Source organism: Eurytemora carolleeae, unplaced genomic scaffold (assembly GCF_000591075.1).
Source record: "Eurytemora carolleeae unplaced genomic scaffold, Eaff_2.0 scaffold126, whole genome shotgun sequence".
Lineage (NCBI taxonomy): Eukaryota > Metazoa > Arthropoda > Copepoda > Calanoida > Temoridae > Eurytemora > Eurytemora carolleeae.
This window is the reverse complement of record NW_019396159.1, coordinates 181,693-206,342: the sequence shown is the minus strand read 5'-3', so window position 1 is coordinate 206,342 and position 24,650 is coordinate 181,693. Positions and strand designations below refer to the sequence as shown.

At 31.4% G+C, this 24,650-nt stretch overlaps 1 protein-coding gene across 1 annotated transcript in view; it reads right to left on the bottom strand.

Annotated features, from left to right (window-relative positions):
• Positions 1–24,650, bottom strand: part of LOC111696747 (diuretic hormone receptor) — a 68,951-nt gene that overhangs the window by 6,017 nt on the left and 38,284 nt on the right. Inside the window, exons 8-14 of the mRNA XM_023466469.1 lie at positions 21,471–21,549; positions 18,463–18,549; positions 18,097–18,185; positions 15,315–15,459; positions 14,577–14,672; positions 8,646–8,717; positions 7,528–7,615 (exon numbers count right to left, since the gene is read on the bottom strand). Of these exons, the coding sequence (XP_023322237.1) occupies positions 7,528–7,615; positions 8,646–8,717; positions 14,577–14,672; positions 15,315–15,459; positions 18,097–18,185; positions 18,463–18,549; positions 21,471–21,549 (656 nt within the window). The remainder of the gene's footprint in view (positions 1–7,527; positions 7,616–8,645; positions 8,718–14,576; positions 14,673–15,314; positions 15,460–18,096; positions 18,186–18,462; positions 18,550–21,470; positions 21,550–24,650) is intronic.

Here is a 24,650-nt window from a genome sequence, read left to right as displayed (position 1 = left end):
ATTTAGTTAAGTTTGAAAAGTGTAAAAATATGCTAATTTAATCTAAAGCACATATTTTCTTGATATTATGATCTCCTCCCTTTTCATTTAAAACCCTTGTCAATTATTCAATTTAAGATTATTCTAATTGAATTTTGAAAACTCAATTAAATTCATGATTTACTTGAAGAAAAGTGCTTAATCGATTTTCAAATTTCATTGAAGCTGCTTGCTTTTTCCCCAACACAAAAATGCCTATTTTACATAGGTCTTAAGTTATCCATCAGGAGGACTTTAGCCATAGCTATTAGAGAACATTTAGGGCTTTATCTATCATATATTATTTAGTAATTAACAATAGGACTTTAGCTATCAAAAATTGGTAGAACAATAGCGATTGGAAATAAATAGGGGTTTAGCTATTAATTATCAGTAGAACTTTAGCTATTAGAAATCAGTATGACTATAAAATATTAGTAGGTCTTAAGCAATAAAATGTTAATAGGACGTTAGTTATTTAGTAGAACATTAGCTATCAAGTATTAGTAGAACTATAGCTGTTATAGATCAGTGGGGCTCTAAAATATCAGTAGGTATTTAGCTTTAAAATATCAAAAGGACTTTAGCTATCAAACACCAGTAGAACTACAGCTATTAAATAACTCCTGGGCTTTAGCTATAAATTATAAGTATGAATTCAGCTATCAAATATTAGTAGGACTGTAGCTACCAAACATTAGTAGGAATTTAGCTATTAAATATCAGGTTGAACTTTAGATATCAAACATCAGTTAGATTTTAGCTATAAAATATCAGTGGGATTTTAGCTATAAAATATCAGTGGGATTTAGCTATCAAACATCAGTAGGACTAAAACTATGAAATATTAGCTATTAGATATAATTTAGCTATTAAATATCAGTTGGACTTTAGCCAACATATTTGTATGACTTTAGCTAGGAAACATCATAAGGATTTTAGCTATCAAATATTAGTAGGATTTAACATATTAGTAGGACTTTAGCTTTCCAGGAATAGTAGAACTTAAGCTATCAAATATCAAAATAGGACTTTAGCTATTAAACATCATTAGGACTTTAGCTATCAAATATCAGTAAGAATTCAACTGTCAAACATAAGTGGGATTTTAGCTATCAAATATCAGTAGGACTTTAGCTCTCAAACATAAGTGGGATTTTAGCTATCAAATATCAGTTTGCAGAGGGATATATTTTTCAAAAATAAATTTCGTAATTTATATTTGAGGGTTTGTAAGCATTATTGCAATTGAACTATAAATGGCAATGCCCGATTCACAACGGTACCCTTGAACATTTATCTGATCACTAATGTGAAGGATTTTGTGGTCTTTATAGTTCTAGAAGTTTTTAATTCTGATAATTTTAAGATGTTTTACAGCGGTGGAAATGTAAAGTCTAGAAAACCACAATTGAAAACAAACAGTTTTCAAAACTATAACCATTGATATCTTATTCATACTTGATCAGACAAAGGTTTTGAGAATATCGTTGTGAACAGGGGATTGTCAGCTTAGAAATTACGCTTTCATATTTCCTTAAAGAAATTAAGAAAAAAGATTAAATTTAATGGAAAATAAATTAATTGTAAAATTAGAAAAAAATATTTTCAATATTAGTTAAAAATCTCAAGCTTTTTCCCTTGGGATGTAGAATAGGAACTACACCCTCCATTAAATACTTTCATTGATTAGAGTTGGACGGAAGTTAGAACTGCTGGCAAAATTTCTTCTTAATTACATCGTATATATCAATAATGAGAAGTTGACATGAAATGTTGGATATTAACAACTTTTCCAGAAAAAATTAATCCTTTATTTATCACTTTTAATGGTAATTTATTCTTTTTTATCCCTTATTAGGATGATTTATTTTAATTTATTCCTAATAAGGATCATTTATTATTTATCAAACGATATTATAAATGATTTATTCTTTATTTATTACTATTCAGCAAAAAAAGGTCTTTCATATAAATCATTTTCTTATCTCATATTATTCAAAAAGATTATAATCGTTTTTAAAAAAGATATTCCCTCCACCCTCCCCAGGAGGGCCATACTCCCCCCCTCCTCTCCCTCCTCTTCCTCCTCTTTCCCACCTTTCATCTCAAATATTCCATATAAACCTTAACAATGGTCTCCCAATCTCTTCTCTAACCTCAGAATAATATTTCCTAGGATAAAGAACTAAGTGTTCATCGAGATAAAAGCCTGGATAGAGACAGAAATCAGATTTTGAATTTTGAATGGTGGCCATTTAATAAATGTATCTACTGACAATGTCAAACCATTTATTAATCTAGACATTTATCGCTAGTGCATTTCTTTGTATCTGCAGATTTTGGATTTGCTAGATATTTTTTAATGTCGATTGTGAATTTGGTTAATATTTATATAGGCTTTTAATATCGATGATGGATTTGCTCTGTTTTTATATAGACTTTTCAATAGTGATGGTGGATTTGCTTTGTTTTTATCTAGACTTTTCAAAAGCGATGGTGAATTTGCTCTGTTTTTATCTAGACTTTTAATAGCGATGGTGGATTTGCTCTGTTTTTATCTAGACTTTTAACAGCGATGGTGGATTTGTCTCGGTGTCATGAAACAATGGATCTATGTCAATGCTTTGTGTGTATACATAAGACAGAGCTAGGATAACATTTATTTAAGTAAATGGGAAATGTATATTGGATATATATAAAGTATAAATAAAGACACAATACATATTTAAACTTGAAGAAATTCGGTCAAAGTTAACTAAGACATATACTTTAAATTTTATGGTTTATCTCACATGGATTTCAGTTGGTAGAAATCCACTCCAATGCATCTGTCTGTATGTTTAAAGTTTTAAAAATGTACTGAACAGTGCAGAACATTATAGATTTATGAGACGTGAGACTTGTTTTCAATCATTTGTTTTTATTTTGTTGACTGTAGATACATTGTATATAATACTAATGGTTAATATATATCAACTGTCTGAAGACCAGACAAAAGGTAATGTTCTTCTCCATTGGGAGCATTGAGACATTCAATAATTCACAACATTGTATTATATCATGTACGTGTATATTGTATATCATGTATATCTTTCTATATAATGAATCTCTTCGCTCATATATTTTTCCAAAATTCCAATTTTGTTTTTCAAATGTATCCAAAATTCCACGGGCAGCGCAGGGAACTTCAGCTATAGTTGTATATTATGGATAAAATAAATTCCGGAGTTCTCGATGCCTTATATCTACGCACATTGAACAAAGCCTTTACAGGAAATTTATAGATAATTTGCCAAAGAAATAAACCGGTTTACGGTCGTAGGAAATCATGAATTTAACACAAAAGACTTTGTTAATTCCGTACAGTCGTTCTTTGAAGTCTCATCCTTTGTGGGTAACCCTGTAGATATGACATGATAGATAGTAAAAAAAAAGAGTTTTTTATCGATATTTTTCGGTAATGATAAACTCTAATGTACCAAACACTACCCACTCCTAAATTTTTATCTCTCCAATGTTAATATTGACTGCATTCTTCATTAAAAAAGTTTTATATTTGCTTTATCTATCTATATAGTAAAACAAGATATTCGTATATATATATATGTTGCGTATAGCCGGCCAAACGACTGGATCAATTGGGCTGACATTTTTTGTGGACACTCATAAGTGGCCGGGGGGTGTTATAAGCTAAAAATAAATTCGAAATTTCTTTTTCTTTTTCAAATTTTTTTTTCAAATTTTATTTTCCACGGGCAACGCCGGGCCCTTCAGCTAGTATGTTTTATTTGCTGTTGGTGGGGTGGCTATAGTGTTTGTACCAGTTCTTGTTAGCTCACTGAAGTTAAGCACACTTGTCTACCGCTAGTAACTGGATTGGTGTTCGAGATTCCCGCACTCCTCACAAACCTGAAGCCAACATCTGGTTAATCAGTTATGACCACCTGACGGATGTATGAGAACAGAGGGGCGGCTGTCAACAATTTTCGCAGCAAAAGGGTTCGTGCTTTCTACTCAACAAGCAAAGAAGCTTGAAATGGATTGATCCAAGTGAATGATGATAAAGAGAGGAATGATGGACAAGTAGGGAGAGTCTATGGTTGCCAGCTATAGGTACCTGGAGGTATCTAATCCGGGCTTACAAATGATTGGGAGCAATGAGTGTGATGTTTCCTATGATCCTATCTGTAAGGCACTCGCGCTTCATACCAGTGGTATCTGCTATTCTCAGGCCTAAGAAAAGCACGCAGCTGGATTCTCGTCAGCCCTCCTCTTATTATAAATGACTCGTGGATGGATGAATGTGCTGCCAGATTACAACCCCTGGTAGATCAATATAAACCCAGACAACACCAAACTTTCTCAATAGAAAATATGTAATTAAAAAATCGTATCATTTACTTCTTAAAATGTATTGACAAAGGTATGAAATTTAAATTTCTCATTTTTATTTAAAAGTATACTGTAGACACATTTATAGTGACCCTCCATTTTTTGTGACTGACATATTCCCAAACGTATTCACTTTAAACCTTTGTCTGCGTAAAATTATGAGTTGTTTTCCTAGGTCTGTCTAAAATTTTCTAATTGCTAATTTCTTTAGTTCTGTCTAAAATTTCTAATTTCTAATTTCGTAGTTCTGTCTAAACTTTTCTAATTTATAATTTCGTAGTTTTGTCTAAACTTTTCTAATTTCTAATTTCGTAGTTTTGTCTAAAATTTTCTAATTTCTAATTTCGTGGTTTCTTCTAAGACCGAAAAATAGCTGAATGTTAAAGATCTTTGGGATACCGTTGTGAATCAGGTCTTCCACTCTTGAAAATACAAAGGAAATGAGTCTTGGCCACAAACTCAGATATTGTAATCCCAAAATCTTCTAAACCCAATGTAGATCGTAAACCTTAGATATTTCAAACTATAAATCTTATTAGATCAAATAATCCAAGTTTGAAATATCAAAGGTTTACATCATCAGCTTACAAAGATATAGGGATTCGAAAATCTAATTTAAACTCAATTCCTTTAATAATTTCTGAAACATAGTGAAGCTGAATTCATAGAAAAAAAGATAAACAAAGAAATCTAACTGAAAGTAGGAAAATGCATTTAATTGGAAGTTAAGTAATTTCTATTGGAAGTGAAGGAAAATAAACAAACTAATTAAACTTCCTTTCATCAAATATATAAAATCGTATTGGCGCAATTGTACCTTTTAGGTTTAACAAGGTCCTTAAAAATTAACATTCTAAAATGTCGATTAAAAAAAAATTCATCATAAAATATTTTTTTGCCCTGATAACAACTATTTAGTTATTCCTATCAGTTTGTTACTAATTCTAGCATTATAATGCCATTTCTTAAAGTTTTATTAAATTCTATTAAAGTTTAAATAATCGATAAAGGAATTGAGTCTTTGACACAAACTCTTATTTCTTTCAGCTTTGCAACCCGATATCGTAAATCTCAGATATTTTAAACTATGAAAATTATCAAATAATCTAAGCTTGATCAACAGTTTTCACCATCAGGTCGCAAAGATACAGGGATTGGAGAATTGGAGTTTGTGGCAAAAATTTTATTTCTATTCAATGAATTTGTACTTTTAATGAAATCGGAATATTTGAACCATCTTGCAAACAAAATATAAGAATTTTAATCTATGAACGGTGTTCTGTATAATTTTTGATGTGTTTATGTACAGTGGAAGGCAATTATATAAAAAGAATAAAGACGACTTTTTATTTATGTTTTTATTAAATGACAAGTTTACAAGTAATTAAAGATTCTCTTTGTTTCCATGTTGTTTAAAAGCTTGATAAAATTTAAAATTTAAATCGAAAGTTGTCTTCATTTTATTGATATAATTCCTTACCACCGTAACTTTTTAAACCAAATATATTTAACTCCGAGTTCTAGATAAAATTAGATTAAGGAAGGATATAAATCTTTGTAAAGAGTAAATGCCACAACAATCGGGTTAATCCCACTAGAAACCCTGTAAAATATAAAATTGAGGGCTTAACAAATATTAAAAATATTTTTGAATTTTTAAATACATTGTATATATAGATATATCATATCATGGAAAACTGAATAGTAACATTTCTAAATTTTAAATATATTTTTTTCGCATTTCCCCGGCTAATTTGAAAACTTAAATTAAATGTAGAAACTTTTAAGAACTGTTTAAAATTTGTTTTGACATTTTTCACAATCAAATCCAACTTTCAGTATTGTTTTTCTGATTAGAAGACAGCTACTAAAATTCTTATGTAACCCTTTTTTTAAGTTCACACTTACTAAGAATAAGAATAAGAATAAGAATAAAAATAAGAATAAGAATAAGAATAAGAATAAGAATAAGAATAAGAATAAGAATAAGAATAAGAATAAAAATAAGAATACATACTAAAAGTTAAAGAATGAACGGAAAAGAAGTTTCTAGAACAGGTGCAAACTGTCCTTAGTAACAGGAAATAAACTCAATATTAGTATTTTCCAGCTTTTCCAGGTTTTAACCCTGGAGAGAAACATCTTTACCCAGTAAATGTTAAAAGTTAAAAGCTGAAGCATCTTCTGAAAATGTTTTAAAATTTGATTTTGATCAATTTCATCTTCGAAAATCCATTGAAAATATAATATATCAAGTATATTAAACAAATGCTAGTAACCTAGCGCAAGACTTTGATTACTAGCATCAAACTCTAATTTCAAAATCTATCTTTGTAACCTGATGTCAAAGACCTTTGATTTTTCAACCCATGAATTTGGCTGCAGTGGTTGGCGATTTTATCCATAAAATGAAGACGACTTTTTTATTTGTTAACAAGCTTTTTTCTAATTACAAGTTTACAAGTGATCAAAGCTTTTTTATTAAAAAATTCTGTTGACTTCTATGTTGATGTGCATCCATGCTGTTTAACAGCTTGATGTAAATCAAATTGAAATAAAAAGTCGTCTTCATCGTATTGATAAAATAGTAGATAAAGTCGTCTTCATTGTATTGATAAAATAGTAGATAAAGTAGCCAAAGTTTAAAAAATCAAAGTTTACACTTAAAAATTACAAAGGATTTTTGGCAAGTACTCATTTCTTTTGAAGGCATTTTCAAATACTATATATTGATACTTTGATTATTTAATAAAATAGTTTTGCAGATTATTAAAAAATATCTTAAATCATATTTTTTTATTCTGTTGAAAAACATCCTTGTAGTAAGATGCAGTACACTGTTCCACACAAAATTTTGCCCATTCGGTTCAGACGTTTTCAGGTTATTGAGTTAGAGTTATAAAATATACGTATACCCATAATAATGCGGAAGACGACATTAAATTTAATTGGATTTAATGTTGTTAAAGGGGAAAAAGTGGTTTTAAAATCAACTAAAGTGAAGTGGATCCGTTTACATATACAAAATCATGTTCTCTGGATTATGTAAAATCATAATTTAAATCTAACAGTCGTCTTTCTTTACCATAGTTTCCTGGATCTCACTGTATTTACCTTGCTGTTCTCCATCTACTCCAGTTATGTTTAATAATTCCCTTTACTTCTGTATTCAAGAAACAGTATGGAAGAGTTACTGAGAATCCTAAAAACAAACATTTTTTTTAGGAATATAATAGGCAAACTTAAATTATATAGGAACCCATTATTGAATTAGTCAAGATTCAAGCCTAAACCAGGATAAAGAAAGAAAAAGAAAGAATTAAAGAACTAATGATTGAATAAAAGAATCATGAAAAATAATTGTAATGTAAAATATAGATTATAAAAAAGACAAAATGAGGAATGAATGAAGATAAAGGAAGATAAAGGAAGAATAAATGAAGATAAATGAAGAAAAAGAAAGAATAAATGAATATCAATGAAGAGAAAGGAATTATAAATGAAGATAAATGAATGAGAAAGGAATTATAAATGAAGATAAATGAATGAGAAAAAAAGAATAAATGAAGATAAATGGATGAGAAAGAAAGAATAAATAAAGATAAATGGATGAGAAAGAAAGAATAAATGAAGATAAATGAAGATAAAGGAAGAATACATGAAGATAAATGAAGAGAAAGGAATTATAAATGAAGATAAATAAATGAGAAAGGAAGAATAAATGAAGATAAATGAATGAGAAAGGAAAAATAAATGAAGATAAACGAAGAGAAAGGAATTATAAATGAAGATAAATGAATGAGAAAGGAAGAATAAATGAAGATAAATGAAGATAAAGGAAGAATAAATGAATATAAATGAAGAGAAAGGAATTATAAATGAAGATAAATAAATGAGAAAGGAAGAATAAATGAAGATTAATGAATGAGAAAGGAATAATAAATGAAGATAAGTGAACAAGAACGAAATTATAAATAAAGATAAATAAATTTAATAAATGAGAAAGGAAGATGATAAAGATGAAAAATGAAAAAAGAATATAAAAAAAGATGATTAAATAAGAAAAGAGGATCTGAAGAAGTTAAAGGAACGAGACAGAGACAAAAATTATAGACAAAGAAATAAAAACGTAAAAATTGGGAAGGTTGAAATATCTTACAATTAATGTTGAAAGAAAAAAATGTCGACTAAAATTTAAAAAACCTAAAAATATCTCGTGGTTCTAAACCTACCCTGAGTGGAGAGTAGAACTGCTCTCAGATGTTCAAATATAACAAACGATATGCTAACAGTATCTGTGGGGCCTGAAATCATTACAATATTAAAGAAAATCGGAGCTGTCATTTGTTTAATTCTTAAAATGTACTAATAAACACAACTTTAACACTCTAAATTACGAAATAAAAAAAAAACGTTTTTTGTTGTAGTTGGGTTTAAGCGATTTTTTTTATTTCGTAATTCAAAGCGCTTTTTCTGATCGTTTTCAAGAAGCGGAGCAGAAATATGCACACAAGACACTTCGTAATTATAATAATTGAAATGAAATAATAAAATAATCAGTTTGGAAAACAAAAAAACATGAACATCTTATCTAAACTTTGATCAGACAAAGTTTTTATTGGTACCGTTGTGAATTAGACATGGCTTACGTTGGTTTACTTTTAGGCGAAAAAAAAAGATTTTGGTTTTCATTTTTTGTTTTGTTTTATAGTAACTTTCACTAGACCAGACTAGATATATAGAGATACGATATTGGTAGGGAAGGGCTAAGCGCTGCGGCTGGGATTGGCAAGGGGGCCGAGCGCTGCAGCAAGAACAGGCTAGGGGGCTGCACGCTACATTTAGACAAACTTGGGACTTTACCGCTTCAGAAATGGCAGATTTGGGAAGTTACCATTTGGGAAATTTTCCTTGGGAAGTTGCTGTTGGGGAAAATGCCTTTGGGAAAGTATCTAACATCGCTCTGTATTCTATCATTAGTGAGAGAAAATATGAATGGATTATTATTATCATTTATTAACTCTTATTATTATCTCTCTCTTATCCATTAATAATAAGGTCCGTCTCTCATTCTTGGAATTAGGATAATAGAAGGTTTTGCACGCCTTGCATTTTTAACAAGATACAGGATAAAGGATACAGAATCCAGATCATACTTGCTTAAAAGATTAATTTGGTGTAAAAGTAAATGTTTCAATTCTATTGTACTTAAAGGGCCAAAAAAATTGTGGAATGCAAAAAAGGAATTTAACTCAAAAAAGGGTTGTATGCCTAAATATGAAAATTTTATTGTTTTATTCTTAACATTATAGCATCTGTACTTCAAATTCAAAACTAATTTGAACCACTTTGTAGTAGACGTGTAGTAAATGCAGTTCTCTTAATACTTTGTCCTAAAACTGTATCAGTCCAGGTACAACCCGTCTGCTATCAAAGTCAACCAGGACACAATCCACCAGGCTACAATCCCGTAAACTATCAACACCACTACCACTGGGCGCGATCTCGGTATCTATCAAACCAGCTATTAATTGGGCTCTAAATGCCACACAGGGACACAAGCGTATCTACCAAACAAGCTATTACTCAGGCTCTAAATGCCACACAGGGACACAAGCGTATCTATCAAACAAGCTATTGCTCAGGCTCTAAATGCCACACAGGGACACAAGGGTAACTATCAAACAAGCTATTACTCAGGCTCTAAAAGTCACACAGGGACACAAGCGTAGCAATCAAACAAGCTATTACTCAGGCTCTAAATGTCCCACAGGGACACAAGCATTGGCTTGCCTTTAATCAATCTCTACCATATACTGAGGTATGATCTCAACCCAAATATTTCAACTGGGGTACAATTACTCTACACTGTAATCAAAGCGGAGTTCTTATTCTAACTAATGTATTTGAGGTTTATATGTTACAAGTTAAAGTTAATAGATGTAATTACAATTCTTAAGCCGTTATCTATATCAAATGATTAAGAAAATTATGTAACACATTTACTATGTAGATATTTATAAGATTAGCGAGGACAGATATAATGTAGTTAAGGTATCTCTACACATGTTTACAGCACAGTTTAAGTTGAATGTACGTATTGAAAGGATTAACATGGATAGATATAATCCTAGTTAATCTATCACAATACATGTTTTAATTATATTACGTAGCTCATGTTAATATATCCAGGTATGTTCATGCTAACAAAATTGCTGTATTTGTTGCAGAATGAATAGTTAATAATGTACAACGTACTGCAGGTTTACAGAATATCATGTGACCCGATATTTATTACAGACGGAGGTAGAGGGAACGGCAGATAGTAATATAAGCAAGACAAGTGGGTGTCCAGAGAATATAGAATAGGAAGATAGATTGATTGCTGCATGCGTTTAAACTCTAATCTAAAGGAAACTTTAAAATAGTTTTGCAAGTAAATTTATAAAGTGAACTGAAGTGAAGTATGAAGTAACCAACTGAAGTGAAGTATGAAGTAGCTAACTGAACTGAAGTATGAAGTAACCAACTAAAGTGAAGTATGAAGTAACCAACTGAATTGAAGTATGCAGTAACCAACATTTAAATTACACAACGGTCTTAATAACTATTAATTATAGGGTAATGGTTTGATTACATTCTTTCAGAGATAGAATTGTTAAGTTTATTTACAACACCCTGTATATGAAAATTTAGAATTATTGATGATTTTAGATTTTAACAGATTAATTAAAAACCCGCACAATTTCCTAATAAAACCAATCTATAATCATGAAAGTAAAAAGAAATAGAAACTGAAAACTAAAATGTTTAGATACAGAAACAGAAAAAATAAATAAAACACGAGTAGGAATATATTTTTTTTTTCTCAGAAAATGTCAAAAGTCAAAATTCTTTTTAAAGTTTCTAATTAGCTGACAACTAATATCCAGTGAGCAAATTAAGAATATAAATATTACTCTTTTGAAATATCCTCAGATAGTCTCAGCAGTTTTAAGGTTTATGTATCTCCTCTGTATATATAGATACTCTGAGCAGTGTTAAGGTTTATGTATCTCCTCTGTATATAGATACTCTGAGCAGTGTTAAGGTTTATGTATCTCCTCTGTATATAGATACTCTGAGCAATGTTAAGGTTCATGTATCTCCTCTGTATATATAATTACTCTGAGCAGTGTTAAGGTTTATGTATCTCCTCTGTATATATAATTACTCTGAGCAATGTTAAGGTTCATTATCTTCTCTGATTATACAGATACTCTGAGCAGTGTTAAGGTTCATGTATCTCCTCTGTATATAGATACTCTGAGCAGTGTTAGGGTTCACGTATCTCCTCTGTATATATAATTACTCTGAGCAGTGTTAAGGTTTATGTATCTCCTCTGTATATATAGATACTCTGAGCAATGTTAAGGTTCATGTATCTCCCCTGTATATATAGATACTCTGAGAAGTGTTAAGGTTCATGTATCTCCTCTGTATATAGATACTCTGAGCAGTGTTAAGGTTCATGTATCTCCCCTGTATATATAGATACTCTGAGCAGTGTTAAGGTTCATTTATCTCCCCTGTATATATAGATACTCTGAGCAGTGTTAAGGTTTATGTATCTCCTTTGTATATAGATACTTTGAGTAGGGTTAAGGTTTATGTATCGCCTCTGTATATGTAGATACTCTAAGCAGGGTTAAGATTTATGTATCTCCTCTGTATATAAAGATACTCTGAGCAGAGTTTAAGTTTATGTGTCTCCTCTGTTTATATAGATACTCTGAGCAGGGTAAAGGATCATGTTTCTTGTATGAAGTTGTATGTATGATAATCTCAAACCAATCCCAGGGGATTTCTGTGTCACAATTTCTCCAGGCTACACTATCTCTCCCTCTCTCTCTCTCACACACTGCGGGTATGTAAAGGGTGTACACCAATAAAGGGAATTTAGTGACACTGAAAAGGAATTTAGTGACACTGAAAGGGAATTTAGTGACACTGAAAGGGAATTAAGTGACACTGAAAAGGAATTTAGTGACACTGAAAAGGAATTTAGTGATACTGAAAGGGAATTTAGTGACACTGAAAGGGAATTTAGTGACACTGAAAGAGCATTTAGTAATACTGAAAGGGAATTTAGTGACATTGAAAGGGAATTTAGTGACACTGAAAAGGAATTTTATAGATTTTGTTTGATTGCTAGAGTCTGTTTGTTTGCTAAAGTTTTTTTTTGTTTTCTAGAGTTTTTTTGTTTGCTAGAGTTTGTTTGATTTATAGAGTTTGTTTGATTTATAGAGTTTGTTTGTTTGCTAGATTATTTTTGTTTTCTAAAGTTTGTTCGTTTTATAGAGTTTGTTTGAGTGCTAGAGTTTGATTTTTTGCTATATTGTTTTTGGTTTGCTAGAGTCTGTTTGTTTCCTAGAGTTTTTTGTTTTCTAGAGTTTTTTTGTTTGCCAAAAAAAAATTTCTAGAATTTGTTTGTTTGATAGAGTTGTTTGCTAGAGTTTGTTTGTATGCAAGAGTTTGTTGTTTGCTAGAGTATGTTGTTTGATTCCAGAACAGAAAACATATTGGTGGTTATCAGGACGTCCAAAAAACTTCTCTTTCAAAATTTAACCAAGAACATGATGGGAAATTGAAGCATAGGAAAAAAAAACATTGTAAAACAAGAGTGTAGTGTAGAGAATGAACAAGGTCTGTGACAGGGTGTGTGCAGATAGGTGAGCACCCTGTTAAATTGCTTTGACCTTCATCTATTTAATTTATACATATTTCTAAAATTCAAAATCCAAATATAAAAATGTTGAAAAGTTTGTTTGTTTGATAGATTTTTTTGCTAGAGTTTGTTTGTTTGCTAGAGTTTGTTTACTTGCTAGAGTTTGCTGTTTGCTAGAGATTGTTTGTTGGTTGAAGTTTGTTAATTTCTTAGATTTTGTTTGTTTGATAGAGTTTTTTTTATAAAACTTGTTTGTTTGCGAGAGCTTGTTTGTTTGCTACAGTATTTTGTGTATGTTTTGACTGTATACGGTTGTATTGTAGAAAACAGATGGTTCCTATTTATCTACTGTTCACCAAGTAGAAATATTACAACTAGTATTAAATAGTATTAAAATGTTTACAGAAAAAATGCATTGGATGAATTTGGTATTGAAGGTAGCACCATTTAAAATTTATTATTGTACGTTATATTTGATTAAAATCAAGTTCTATTTTTAAATATATAATTTATAAAACAAGTTAAAGGTTTAAAACATGTCCGATCTTTGGTTTTTAAGTTTTCCCAACAAAACAGAGTTGTATTCCAATCAATGGCTTAATACAAAGTCCATGCAATAAAGTAGCTTTAAGGCACCGTAAAGTGAACTCCGTTGATTACAAGTACCCGGCCTACTTTTAATAAGCTATACCAAGGTGCAGTACGGTACATAAAAATAAGACAATATATAAGGCAAAACGGGACAGCACGTAAAATAAATTTTAAATAGAATTTTGAATTTTCTGATAATAAGAATATATAGTTCATTCGTTTAAAGATAATCGTTGTGTCGCACTGTTATTCAACTCTGTGGTTCATGCAATATATTAGGAATATATCCGTCGTTAAAAACCGGTATTGTTAACAACTGAAAAATTATTTAAGACAATTGTTAAAATTTGAGATTTAAAATATCATTTAGTAACTAAATTGTTGATTGTGTAGATAGAAAAATGATCACATAAAACGCCACCGAAAGTTCTCTGCCAAAATTCATAGTTTAAAATATCAAAGGTTTTCTCCATCAGGTTGCAAAGATATAGGGATTACAAATTCAGAGTTAACGACAAACATCTATTTCTTTAGCTAGCTTGGCTGCGATTGGTCAAAATTACGTTTTTCAAATAATCCAAATTCAAATTATTATTATTATTCTAAATTAATAAATAGACTTCAGGTTCGTTGTTCATATTTAACAAGTATTATGATTATTTTGATATTAGTCGTCAAAAATCAAATATCAAATATCAAATAAGAATATTTATAATACCCTTGAAATACAATACTATTTTTATTATCATTAATAATATTTTTAATATTGATATGCATTGATAATAAATATAAAAATATGAAGATTATAATATAATAAATATAAAAATATGAAAATTATAATAAAGAATTAATATTTATATATTACCTAGAATAGTAATTAAATAGGTAATGCCCAGAAGGGGTATAATTACAAGAAGAGCTTTCGCTGCTTTCCAGTTTTGGTGATCCTGCTCACCACGTCCTGAAACATTATTATTACTTTTTCAACATTGTTTTTTAACATTATTCTGGATGTGCTCCAATGTACTGTGAATGTCGTCTTCATAGCAATTTAGAAGCTTTTTATGGCTGACAAGCGGAGAAAATCCCTCCCCCTCTCTCTCCAGCCAAGTTGTCACTTCATCTTACGCCAACAATTAGTTTCGTCATATGAGGTTTTGGAGTGTCTATTGCTATGAAGACGACATTTATAGTACATTAGTGCATAAGTCGAGTATCTTACCTTTAAAAAACAACCTTGATTTTTATAGATTTAAACAAAAACAACAATTTTCAAGATTTTCAATGAAAATTTCTATTTTTATAAATATTTCTTTGTTGAAAGCTAGTTTGCATTTTTCCCCGAATACCTTCAATATACATTTATTTTTAACTTTCGACTTGCTTAATGTTTTAACCATTGAAAACTCATACTCATACTCATGCTCATACTCCTACTCTTTCTCCTGCTCCTTCTCCCGCTCCTGCTCCTTCTCCTGCTCTTGCTCTTGCTCCTACTCCTGTTCCTGCTGCTGCTCCTGCTCCTGCTTCTGCTCCTGCTTCTGTTCCTGCTCCTGCTCCTTCTCCTGCTCCTGCTCCTACTCCTACTCCTACTTCTATTTACCTGCGGATCTGAGCTTGGTAACAACAACGTAAAAGATTGAGACGAGGAAGAACGTATTAGTTGCAAGAAGGAAGAACACAGGAACTATGTAGACCCACTCTATACTAGACTTCTCTATAAACGGGCATCCAGGAGGAACCTCAACCTAGACAATACATATAATCTTAAGGAACCTCAACCGAGACAATACATATATCCTGGAGGAGCCTCAACCTAGACAATAGATATAATCTTGAGGAACCTCAACTTAGGCAATATCTATATTCTTGAGGAACCTCAACCTAGACAATAGATATAATCTTGAGGAATCTCAACTTAGACAATAGATATATCCTGAAGGAACCTCAATCTATACAATATCTATATTCTTGAGGAACCTCAATCTATACAATAGATATGTTCTTGAGGAACCTTAACATAGACAATATCTATATCCTGGAGGAACCTTAACATAGACAATATCTATATCCTGAAGGAACCGGAACATAGACAATATCTATATCCTGAAGGAACCTTAACATAGACAATATCTATATCCTGAAGGAACCTCAATCTATACAATATCGATATTCTGGAGGTAACTCAACCTAGACAATACATATATCCAGCAGGAACCTAGACAATATCTATATACAGGATGAACCTAGACAATATCTATATACAGGAGGAACCTAGACAATATCCATATATTCAGGAGGAACCTAGACAATATCTATATCCAGGAGGAACCTAGACAATATCTATATCCAGGAGGAACCTAGACAATATCTATATCCAGTAGGAACCTAGACAATATCTATATCCAGGAAAAGCTCAATCTAGATTTCATGTCTACGACTGTTTTTAGGAGAATACTAAAAGCCATCTAATAAATATCTTGTATTTGGTTTAATCAGATCTTGTATTTGTTACTCTGGAACATCTGAACCTGAAACTTATAGCTGAATGAAATATAACTAAACTGGGTTTTGGAAAACCAAGCTTACAATTGCTAGGTCTGTTTGTAAAATTTATTTTGATCTCGATATCTATTGTGTCAACTTTTGAAAAAGGTTGATAAATGATTGATCCCGCAATTTTAGTCATCTTGGCTAGCTGGGTTCTGACGGAGGGATTATACTGGATCCAGGAATTAAGAGCACAAAAGTTTTGAAAAATTCTCTTATATTTACAACCCAATTTTAATTCGGTTAATCTTATCATAGCTCTACATTTGATGGGCTTATAGAGCCTAATCTATTTTCTATCCAAGGTATTTTGTTTGAAGTTTCTGTTGTAAATTATGAACCAAGTTTGAAGAGTCTTGGCTCCATCATGCTGTAATATTAAATTAAACCACTGTTTAGAGAATCTTATATAACATTTTGAATTTAGACTATAGAGCTGTGAACTTTAGAATTGGATACCCTTAATCCCGATCTCTTAATCTGAATATCCAATGTGGACACTTTTAATCATCTGCTTAATCAGCTCTTTTTCTCTCCCTCCCAGTTTCCGGCCGATAAGAGTTCACTGATTTAATTGCGTGCAAAATTTCAAATTTAACAAACCAAAAATATAGCTAGAATAAACGTAAATGTTCTCTCCGCCGTTTACATATTTAAAACTAATCAGCTGACAGCAAGCATGGCGCAGGCTTGTAAGCGGGTTTCAAAATAAACCCACATAAAACTAGAACCTTAACCACAGATAGTATACCAAAATACCAAAATAACTCTGTTCTTAGAATTTTATCTTAAAAAATGTTTATCCGTCAATTTGTAAGTAAATATTTTAAACTTAGCTTCATCAAATAAACTTAGAACTTCTTGTTTTAACGATTTAGGATTATACAAATCCCGACTGGCTTTTTGGAGAGAAACACAAAGATATCCATCACAAATGCTTAGATACAGGTTTAAAGAGTACGTGAACCGTTGATGATACTCTATAAATGTACGTTAACAGAACCTTTAACATGGGTAAAGCTCTGAATTGATAAAATCTACGAGTTTAAATCTGTTTGATCCTCAAACTTCTTGTAAGTTTTCTAGAGAAGAGATTTGCAAAGAAAGATGGATGATACATACTCTAATATAATCTTTATTTATCGGTATGCACTATGCATCTTACATCTGTGCAATAAAGTGCATTTCAAGTCTTTACACATTCCTAATATAATCTTTATTTATCGGTATGCACTATGCATCTTACATCTGTGCAATAAAGTGCATTTCAAGTCTTTACACATTCACATTATACATAGTCAAGTTCAAGTCAAAACTAATTCAAATGAAAACTACCAAAATTAGGTTTAAATATGTATGATATACAGTGTTTCCCACATAAGATATAATGATAAGAACAGGGTTGACCAAATCCGATTTTTTTTCACATATTCCTAACACCTTAGAGACGTACCTTGAGACCTTGTCATCTTTATTTCATTAGTATCGGGTAAAATATAAGCTTCTGAGAGAAAAAAGTGTGAAGTTTTCCCAATAGCTTATTTCTGTGATTTGTCGTTTAGTAAACCATTGAAATACAAATTTAAAGATAAAAACCAAAACTAAAACTTCAGAACGTCATATTTTAAGAGTTTTGAATCGTGTTTGCAACCTCATTCTTTGTGGTTAACCCTTCACTTAATCTAAATAAAACTAACTTGCACTTTTTGATGCAAAGATATCCCAACTATCAAAAAGAACCTGTTCTCAAAAAATATTCGTGAAATGAAAAAAGTACCGTTAGCACTTGGAGGAGTGGCGTGAAGTGCTCCGAATTTCTATTATAATATTTATACCTGAGTTTCATTATATGATATGTTGTATATATATTGAGATCTTCTGTAGGTAAGGATGGCCCAGAGAAAGACTATTACGAAAGGAATACCTGAAATTTAGGTCTGAGTAAAAAAAGTACCAATTAGTGACTAATGAATATGGACTGGTATTAATAGTATGAATAACTAATGGAACATTGAAGACTTATCAAAGACTAATGACTATTAATGATAAGGACTGAAGACCAATGAATAATGACGAAAGACAGATGATTAATGACTAATGACTTATGACAATTTGCAAAAGACTATAAGCTTATAACTAATAACTATTGACTAGTGACTAAAAAATGATGACTAATGACGATATATCTTCTAACAACCTACCCCAACCGATCAGGAAGTAATGTCTAAGCTTCATGTTTGCGTTTTCTACGGAGAAAGTTGCAATAACTTGAACAAACAGATACAATCCTAGATAGAGGAAGAATTAAACATATATTAGAAGAATTCAGAACATTTTTCCATCCACATCTAACAGAACATACGGCAACTAGTTTTTCCTTTCTGTTTTCATTTGTTCCATCTCTAGGCGCAGGGTTACACTTCAGAGACGACCATACAAACTTTATTCGGTGCTTTTCTTATACTCTTGGATCCCTGTAGTTTATACTGTTCCAAATCACTTGGTTTATAATTAAATACTAAATGGAAAGCAAAAAACAAAATTCAGTATTCAGAATATGAGATTTAAGCAATTGTTTTATCTATTCTGGGTAACCCTGTACATAAAACCTGCTTTTCCGATTCCATTGAAATATTCAAAATGGCTGCACATTATTCTTTAAAAAATTTCATTCCTCTCTTATAAATATATAAACCCTTTGATGATAATGTGTACAATACAAAGTCTTGTTTGTTGCTTTTTAAACCATAATTCTTATTTTTTGTTGATTAATTCTTTAACCAGGTGACCGTAAATTTTTTCTTATTTTATCAGAGGAAACGACATCATTACTTTTACACGTAGAACAATTGAATAGTAGTTAAAAATTTAAATTAAAAATCTAATGAAGACCAGCAACGTATGTATGGGGGGGGGGAGCTATTAGGACTCAGCCCCCTTTGACAAATCCCTGTTTACGCCTATGATAGTCTGATAGAGGTAAACATTCAGACGCCAATAGAGTGAGAAAGTTGGTTCATGGCACTCATCAGATGCTATATCGTTTGCACTAATGTCCGATTGAACTAACATACTTTTGCACTAAAGTCAGCTGATCAGTAACACTTGTGGCCGCAGCGCCCGGCCCCCTAGCCTGTCCTAGCCGCGGCGCTCGGCCTCTCAGCCTGTCCTAGCCGCAGCACTCGGCCCAGAAATTGTCTTAACCTAACCTAACCCTCAAATAAAACGTTAGTCCGAATGAACGTTAGTGCGAATGAACGTTAGTCCGATCAATCATTAGTGCAAACGATACGACACCACTAATCAGGCGCCATTATCCAGAGGGAGAGGGTTAAGGTTCCTTTTCAAACTTGTAACAAGATCTAAACTTTGTTTGTAAACAAACCAGGTACTAAACAAACAGTGGATATACACTATGGTCTTGCTTCTTTAGTTTAGATAGTTGGTCTCCAGGGAAATCTGAAGATTTCGTAAAACATACCTTTCCGAACTGATTCTTAAATTTCCCTCCGCATGTTGTTCGGGGTCCCAGTGGAAGTATATTCTATGTAATATCTACTAAATCATGAGAAAACTACATTTATTTAAGATTTATTGCATATTATGTTCCTGCACTCACACACTTTTATTCAGAGAACAGGGTTTCCAGACTGCAGAACAATTGTTTAAATTGTTTTTTTTGTCGTCTTTGTTAAGATAAACATTTTAATTTTCCAACGTGGCATTCATAAGCGCGTTTTAGAAGTTAGAGCATAAAAACGATAATCAGGAAATACTGTGCAGCAATAAATTTGCAAAGTTCTTGTGTGAAAACTTAAAGCAATTAACGAGTTTACGAAACCATTATTTCTCTTAATTTGCTATTTTATGTGTTATCAGCCTCCCCTTGGCCCCACATCCTTCCGCCCACAGTATGAAATTAAATTATTCCTTAGTTTAGGTTGAAACCTTACAACGTTTTGAGTTACAAGTTGTTTTCTAGTGCGCTTTATTTGGGGAAAAAATGTAAAAAAGATGTAAACTCTTCCCTAGCTGGAGCTAGTTTTACTCATGAAATGAACCATGCAAGAGAAGTCTTGGGTGATTTATTTCAAAGTTTTGAACCTTCTTTGAACTAAAGTTTTTTTAGGGGCCGGTAGGAACAATAACTCAATTTAGGGGCCGGTAGGAACAATAACTCAATTTAGGGGCCGGTAGGAACAATAACTCAATTTTGTGAATTTTAAGTAGAATATATTTTCACTAGAAAACAATAAAAATATCGAATGATGAATAAAAAAATTGAAGAAATAATGTTACCCCAGAGTTTCATTATAAGACTAAACCTAGCTCTACGGAAATTTTTAAATCTTTTTTATTTTAACAATTTAACCAACATTTTCTCCGGATTCAGAGATTAGTAGAAGAAGGGTAGATGGCCAGGACTGGGAGGGGGTTTGGGTGGGATCAAAAATGTAGAAATTCAGCAAAAAGTGCATTTCAAACTTTATATAAAATAAAAACTGAGTATCCACGCCATTAGATATATTGAAAAATATCATATTTTCAAAGTAAATATTTGTATCTAACATAAAATATAACTCTGTTAGGAGAAAAGAAAAAGATAAAATAAGAGAATAAAAGAAACTGTAAAGTTTTAGGATGTCCACAAACTAAACCTCGAGTGAACAATACAAACATATTTGCAACAACAAGGGGAGACATCTTCTTTTACGATCAATTATAATAAACAACCAAAAGTTTCTCTTCTACAGATAAAGTTAGGAAAAGAACGTTAACACAAAAATGTACTCGAAGTTTGGAATTTAACTTAATTTTTCTGTTAATTGGAATAAAAACAAACAAGTTTTTAGTTCCTAATATGAACATTTCTGTGTATGCTTCATTTAATTATTGCATATCTTGAAGAAAACTGAAAAATAAGTAAATATGATCCTTTAAAGGGACTGTATACGTAATTTCTAAGTGACCCTCCTTTCAAAGATGAAAATGCCAAAATCACAACGGCGGCGTAATGCCCTAAAAAGCTTTGTCTGATCAAGTATGAATTAGATATCTATGTTTATAATTTGGAAAACTGATTATTTTCAACTGTTCAATTAAATACTTTTAAACCTAGAAAAACGACAATATCTTTCACATTGTTGTTCATATTAAAGTTTCAAGGGAGGGTTACTTGAAATTACGTTGACAGTGCTATTTAAGTTACCTTCAACGAACATCCAGAAGAAGGTTGCAAGGTGGAAGTATCTGAGAAAAACCAAGGATACACACCAAGATAACTCCACCTTAGAAAAATATTCAGTCGTTAAAACAAGCTTGAGATCATGATTTTTAATTGATCAGGCGGAGTTGAACTATGTAGACATAGTTGAACCATTTCTATTCAACTCGAAGTGGCACAAGCAGAATGGTTCAACTATGCCTGCTAAGCATGGATGTGGAAAAATGTTTGGGTTTCCGAACTTAAGGGGACTAATCACCTATCTACACCTAAAACTCTAATTTTTGGGATTAGAAAATTAACACAATTTAGAGCTTTAATATCTTCTCGGAAACATGTGATATGATAGTTTTAATAGTGTTCCTAATTCTGTTATATATATTTTAGTTTTAATAGTGTTCCTAATTCTGTTATATATATTTTAGTTTTAATAGTGTTCCTAATTCTGGTATATATATTTTCAGATAGGTGAACACTCCCTTTAGATAAAGTTACTAACAAGATGTAATGATGGTAAGCTGTAGAAGAATAAATTTAGGCCTCCTTCTCAATCCTGAAATTCCAGTACTAAGTATTCCAAGAGAAGAAGTGCTAAGATACTCAGGAAATACTGATTACAACTTTTCTAAACAAAAAGGGAGAAAAGACAGAATCAGGATTAGGTTGGATTACAAGGATGATTAGGTTGTATTAGAAGGATGAATAGAGAACCAGGTTGGATTAGAAGGATGATTAGGTTGTATTAGAAGGATGAATAAAGAACCAGGTTGGATTAGAAGGATGAGAAGAGGATCAGGTTAGATTAGAAGGATAAGAGGAGGATCAGGTTGGATTAGAAGGATATATAGAGGATCAGGTTAGATTAGAAGGATGAATAGAGAACCAGGTTGGATTAGAAGGATAAGAGGAGGACCAGGTTAGATTAGAAGGATATATAGAGGATCAGGTTAGTATAGAAGGATGAATAGAGGATCAGGTTGGATTAGAAGGATGATAAGAGGATCAAGTTGGATTAAAAGGATATATAGAGGATCAGGTTGGATTAGAATGATGAGAAGAGGATCAGGTTGAATTAGAAGGATGACAAGAGAATCAGGTTGGATTAGAAGGATATATACAGGATCAGGTTGGATTAGAAGGATGAGAAGAGGATCAGGTTGGATTAGAAGGATGAAAAGAGGATCAGGTTGGATTGGAAGGATGAAAAGAGGATCAGGTTGGATTGGAAGGATAAATAGAGAACCAGGTTGGATTAGAGGGATGAAAAGATGATCAGGTTGGATTAGAAAGATGAATAGAGAACCAGGTTGGATTAGAAGTATGAATAGAGAACCAGGTTGGATTGGACGAATGAGAAGAGGATCAGGTTGGATTAGAAGGATGAATAGAGGATCAGGTTGGATTAGAAGGAGGAGGAAATTATAAGGTTGTATTGGAAGGATTAATAGAGGAGCAGGTTGGATTAGAAGGATGTATAGAGGATCAGTTTGGATTAGAAGGATGAATAGTGGATTAGGTTGGATTGGAAGGATGAGAACAGGATTATGTTGGATTAGAGGGATGAGAAGAGGATCATGTTGGATTAGAAGGATAAATTATTAATAGCAATAAATAATTTTTGTTAAAATTTTTATATAAAATCTCCTCAACTATTAAAGTTAAAATGATTAGTCCTTTCACACAAGGGAAGTATAAAGGTGATGGTGGAATCCCCCCCCCCCCAACATTCGTCAGACAAAAGTTGAATTTAAAAAAATTCTTGTAGACCGTTAGTGATAAATATGGTCTGAGCGGGGCACTCAACTTAAAACAACATTTTTCAGAAAGGACTTCATTAACAATCCTTTATTTATTTCCCGAATGAGTTTAAAATTCTAAAACTATTCCAATTAAACAGGTTTTTAGGGCCCTTGGCGCCTCTTTTCTGATACAAATTGTAGCTTTGAATTTTTGCTTTACAAGCCAATTGTTATAATCCAGAATTTTGACAATTTTTCACAAAATAAAAAAAAAACGGTTAAAAAATGTTCGTTATTTAAGTTCAAGTCTTATTTCGTGCTTCGCGAAATGCATGAATTCACCTCTTGGACCAAACCACTGGTTTCTAGGAATATTTAAGCCTTGTGCAGGCAACCATGTAATATCCAATAAAGGGAATGTTTACTTCTAAATTGGACCGAACTTTTAGATTTAAGGTTCGGTTTCTAGCTGTACCATAAATTATGTGTTTCCAATATTAAAAAAGAAACCTAAAACAAATTAATTTTAAAATCAAGAATTGAACAAAATACTGAAAACAGTTTCTACCTTAAAGAATGTTATTTATAAAAGTAGATATTTAATGCAGTGTTTAAGATTTTGTTTTTATTACTCTTGACGGAGCTTCAAAGAGTTGAACTTATTTTCTACTTCATCATTGGTTAAACCTTTGGATATCTTGACCAATGAGATGATGAGTTTAACCCAGTTAAACCGATTTTCTTTCAAAAGTTATCATCTCTGTTTTATTTGGTCACAACTTGAACCCAACCTTTTAAATTCTAAAGGCTTCAGTGCATATTCAATTTATATTTATTTAAATTTTGAAATATCTGAAGAATACAAAATTTCAAGATATAAAGTTAAAAGGAATAGGGAACTTGTATCACACAAATTCGCTTGATGTCACCAACTTTAAAACCTTTCAGTCGTCTTTGTTATTTGATCTCATGAAATCAAAATAAATTACGTATGCAAACGGTGTAGCACCTTTCTAGTATTTTTGAGTAATACTTGGGTCCATATAAAGATCAGTTTCTATAAATAACATAATATCTCAAAAATATTAAATGTATCATATTTCAAATAGAAATTTCCAAAACTATCCACAATTTAATACAACGAAGAAAAAAAATGTATAAATAAAAAATTCGTGGAACATTCTAGACTTTGCGAAACTTCTTCCAAGAAAGAGGTTATTTAAACTTTTTTTAATTGAATACAATTAAACTGCTGTTAGGGAAATAAATAATTGGAAATTTTGTAACTAAATAATTTAAAATAAAACAAGTTTGGAACTGAAGAACTGAAACTCGAGTTTTGAACTAAATAAAAGAAGATGTATTTTGTTTTGTTTTTTAGAATATTTTCTGTTCTCCTACACTATATAAAAGTTTGTTTTTCTTT